Below are 5,045 nucleotides of genomic sequence, written 5' to 3'. Positions count from 1 at the left end.
ATGTATTAAAGGCTCGCAGTATTAGGAAGGTTGAGAACCACTGCATAACCACTACACTACCTACAGCCTATTCATCCCACAATGCTTTGCTGAGATATTAACCCATATTTCAAGTACCTTGACCTCTCAGATAGGATTATTCGACCCTTTCTGAGTCATATTTCTGCCCCCAGGAAAAGCAGATTACCTTGCTTAAGCTACTAAGAATCATAAGGCCCCACACATATGTTACTGTTTTTAAAATTTTGGGTTTCTTTGTGTGTGTGTGTGTGTATGTGACCATTTTATATCCATGGTCCAAACTGCCCTTAAATATGTAGATCGGGTGATTCTAAATCTGAGTCAAATGGGATAGGTGAATATTCCAGACACTAAGGGAAAGGACTTGGTCACTATTATGAAATAATGCATATAACGAAAGACAGATTGCATGTTTCCTAAACGCTGTAACTTGTAGACTTATATACCCTATGCTTAGATTTAAAAAGTATTGTTGGGGAGAATCTAGATTCTTTCCAGTAGCTACTTCATGTTTTCTTTTGTTTGTTTTTTCGCTCCTCAATTAGCTGACTTATCAACATGGAAGCAGAAAATCAAACAAGCACTTTAGAATTTTTCCTCCTAGGATTTTCCCAGGACTCAGAGAATCAGTCCATCATATTTGCAATGTTCCTGTCCATGTACATGGTCACTGTTTTTGGAAACCTACTCATTACAATGGTCATCATCTCTGACTCACACCTCCATACCCCCATGTATTTCTTCCTCTCCAACCTGTCCTTGGCTGACATCTGTTTCACCTCTACCATCATCCCCAAGATGCTGGTGAACATCCAGACCCAGAGCATATCCATCACCTATGCAGGCTGCATCACCCAGATATATTTTTTCATGGTTTTTGGAGGCATGGACACATTTCTCCTGACAGTGATGGCTTATGACCGGTTTATTGCTATATGTCACCCCCTGCACTACCCAGCCATCATGAACCCCCGCCTCTGTGGTCTACTGGTTCTTGTGTCCTGGTTTATCAGCTTGATGTACTCTCTCGTGCAGAGTTTGCTGATGCTTCGGCTCTCTTTCTGCTCTAATTTGATAATACATCACTTTTACTGTGAACTTGCTCAGGCCCTCACAATATCGTGCTCCAATACACTTGTAAATTACATCCTGCTCTATATGGTAACTTGCCTTCTGGGTTTTGTTCCCTTCTCAGGAATCCTTTTCTCATACACTCAAATCATCTCCTCCATTTTGAGAATCCCATCGGCTGATGGGAAGTATAAAGCATTTTCTACCTGTGGATCTCATCTGTCTGTGGTTTCTTTATTCTATGGGACAGGCCTTGGGGTCTACCTTGGTTCCAGAGTATCACCTTCTTCTTTAAAGGGCTTGGTAGCCTCAGTGATGTACACTGTGGTCACCCCCATGCTGAATCCTTTCATCTACAGCCTGAGGAACAGGGACATCAAGAAGGCTCTACAAAGACTTTTTGAGAGAATGCTGTGGGTTCAATAATAGGAACAATGGATCTTGAAGTGTTTGAGCTGGCATTGGACTAAAGAATTCTTGCCTCCTGAACATATGAAAGTAGTCCCTGAGCAGTACAAATGGACTGGTGAAAAGCTTTGTGGTGCAACCATAATAGGAGGTGACTTGGAAAATGGAAGTTGACATGCTTCCAATGATCACACCTTGAAAACTCTTTGGAGCGCAGTCCGACCCTGAGCACACGGGTCAGTATGAGCCAGAATCAACTGAGCAGCAATCATCACCAACAACAATCACATCAAATTGCTCTCATTCATCTTTGATAAGCTTCTTGGGTAAGACATTGCCTTCTGATGGCTTCTCCTGGCCTTCTTAAGGTGACTCCCCTGTTCTCCTAAGTGAATTCCCTTGTAGATGCTTTGACATGTTTGTATTAGGAAATCTCAGACTAGCATTCACAATCCTGAATGTCAATACTAGCCACTTCAACTTGTAACTGTCAAATAAGGCTTCCTTTTATATTTGCTACCCACCACTGAGCTGATTCTGACTCATGCCATTCCTACACCCCTCTGCTATGCAGTTGATTCCACCTTATTTCAATCCTATATACTTATTCAGCTGTATTTGGATGTCAGTAGAATTAACCTGACTAACTCAGGGTCCCTAATTTAAGCTCACTGAGGGCACATATTCTTGTTTTGTTTTGTTTCACTTCACCCTCCCCCATCCAGACCCCCTCTCCCCATACACTTAGAGCAACTTGGCATTCTGTAGGTGCTTAGTATATGTTGTTCGGTGACCAGTGTGGCACTGTGGGGTAGGTATTGGGTTGGTAACTGCAAGGTTGGATGTTTGAGCCTGCTGGCCTCATAGTAGGAAAATGAGCCTGAAGAATTAAAATGCGGATGTGTCTAGCTCAGGGGATGGCAAACTGTGGCTTGAGAGCCATATAAGGCTGGCCCTTTTGGTACATACATGAAGCTCTGATGTAAAATTGAAAATAAAACTATCATAGTGTCACTTATAATATTACTTTAAATATATTTTTATTTGTATATTATTTGATATCACCCACTTTAAGAAATACAGGTCCACAGTGTTGGTTCTCAAACTTAAAATGCATTAAAATCACCTGGAGAACTTGCTAAAGTAGAGATAGAGGAGTTGCAGCCCTGGAAAATCTAATTCATTGTTCTGGAATCACACTTGAGAATATAAATTTGCAAGTGCTGGTGGTGGCTTCTGCCCAGAGACCAGTGAATAATGTATAAAGAGGTGTTGTTGGCTGATGATTTTGACTAATGAAGACCCTGCATGTACAACCGTGCTCCATAGGGTTTGAAAAGGTTTCAATAGCTTTGACCCTTTGGAAATGGATTGCTATGCTTTACTTTCTAAGGGACTTCTGGCCAAGACTGAACCACCAAGACTTTGGCCAGCAGCCCAGAATGTGTAGTCATTTGTGCCACCCAGAAACTCCTTCTAAATGAATCTCAAACTCCAAACTCACTCCCATCGAGTCCACTCCAGCTCATAGAGACCCAATAGGACAGAGTAGAATTGTCCCTGTGGCTTTCCAAGACTGTTGAGAGTAGAAAGCCTTGTCTTTCTCCCACAAAGTGGCTGGTGGTTTCAAACTGTTGACCTCTCAGTTAGCAGTCCAATGTGTAACCCAGTACGCCACCAGGGCATACAAGGAATTAAGTAATAAAGGACCTTAAAGACCCTAGCAAGGAGCTTAATTTTTATTCTAGAAGTAACAGAAAAATGTTTGAAGTGTTTCATTCAGAGTAGTAATTAGATGCTTAGATGGTTACACCAAAAATATATATTTATCTGACTGCTATGTATGAGGTCACTTCAAAAGGTTCATGGAAAAATTCCATCATTTTTAAATTCCTTTTAACCACATTAAAAAAAAATAAACCATCATTGTCTTCGTGTTGATTCCAATTCACTGTGACCCTACATGGGGTTTCTGAGGCTTTGTAAATATTATAGGAACACACAGGCTCATCTTTCTCCCAAAGATCAGCAGCTGGTGGGTTTGAACTATGGACCTTATAGTTAGCAGCAGGACTCCTTAGGGCTTTCCAGAGCATCTCATACTTAAAACCAAATGCAAGCCCGTTTGTGACTCATATTGGCCTTAAGCACAGAGTAGGATGACATCCATGTTTCCAAGGGTGAAAATCCTTACCGAAATAGCCTGTGATATTCTTCTCACCTGGAGTGGCTAGTGGCTCTGAACAACCAAACCAAAAACAAAATCAATGGCATAGAGTCAATTCTGACTCACAGCAACTACATAGGGTAGAGTAGAAGAGTTCCACAGGGTTCCCAAACTTGTACGGCCAGAGCTTCTGCTCTGTAGATAGGAACTTAATATCAAAAAGCCACTTAAAAATTCTCAAGAAACAGACAGAATTAAATGTTTAGGTAATTTTTTTCATTAAAAGGATGAAAAACAGGAAACTGCAGAGTAACAAATCAACAGGAACTCATGCATAAGAGGGAGTTTTATATCAAGGTTAAGTGCACAGCAAGAAAACATCCCAACCCAGTGTTGCCCAAGCCCACAAGTCCAACATTAACCCATATGTCCAACACCAATCCAAAAAGTTCTCCTCAAACTCACAAAACATACACTATGACAGCGACTTCAGGAGTAAAGCCAAGTCAGTGAATGTGTAAGCTTCTCAGCGCTGGCAGGGGTCTCCATATGGCTGCTCCAGCATCAGGGTAGGCCATGTGGCTTTTCCTTGGGTATGTCTTGCAGGAATTGAGCCTTGCAGGCTAAAGCAGGGAACTGGCTAAGGCAGCAGCACCCTGGTCCGACCATCACAAAGCAAGAGAACCGAGAACTAGAAAGGTGAGGCTCACTGAGCCATTTACCCCTCTGCCCTTCATTTAACCCCACATGTGTTTACCAGCCAGAGTAGCACAATAAACTAACTACCTCAGTATCCAAATATTCCTAGGTTTATGTATTTGAGTTGATCATCTGCATTTTCATTTCTCTCCCTGAGTTCCACCCCAGCCCCTTTTCTTTCTTTTTCTTTTTTTTCCTTTTTAGTAGTAAGTACCTACAATGTTGCAACATCTACAGGCACACCTTGTTTTGTTGTAATTTGCTTTATTATCCTTTGTATATACTGCATTTTTTTACAATGTGAACATTTTTGGCAACCCATGGCATTTTCCATTTCCTGGCATGCAAGTAAAACAGGACACTGAGTAAGAAAGACTGAAGAATTGATGTGCTTGAGATGTGGTGCAGGAGAACAATATTAAAAGTACCATGGATTGCTAAAAGGACAAGAAAACCTGTCTTGGAATAAGGACATCCAGACTTCTCCTTAAAGACAAGGATGGCGAGACTTTGTCATAAATGGTTTGGGCATGCTACCAGGAGAGACTAATCCCTGGAGAAGAACATCGTGCTTGGTAAAGTGGAGGGGCAGTGAAAAAAAAAAGAAAGCCCTCAAAGAGAAGATGGATTGACAAGGTAGCTTCAACCATGGGGACAGTCAGAACAATTGTGAGGAGAC

General features: G+C 41.6%; 1 protein-coding gene across 1 annotated transcript; it reads left to right on the top strand.

The window, feature by feature from the left end:
* The first annotated feature begins 579 nt into the window (after positions 1-579).
* LOC142430800 (olfactory receptor 7D4-like) lies at positions 580-1,518 on the top strand. The gene has a single exon (XM_075535813.1). The coding sequence runs from the start codon at positions 580-582 to the stop codon at positions 1,516-1,518; it is 939 nt and encodes a 312-aa protein (XP_075391928.1).
* Positions 1,519-5,045: the final 3,527 nt, after the last annotated feature.

This window comes from Tenrec ecaudatus, chromosome 1 (genome assembly GCF_050624435.1).
Source record: "Tenrec ecaudatus isolate mTenEca1 chromosome 1, mTenEca1.hap1, whole genome shotgun sequence".
Lineage (NCBI taxonomy): Eukaryota > Metazoa > Chordata > Mammalia > Afrosoricida > Tenrecidae > Tenrec > Tenrec ecaudatus.
Note: the sequence above shows the minus strand (reverse complement) of the source record. Positions and strands in the feature narration are given on the sequence as shown.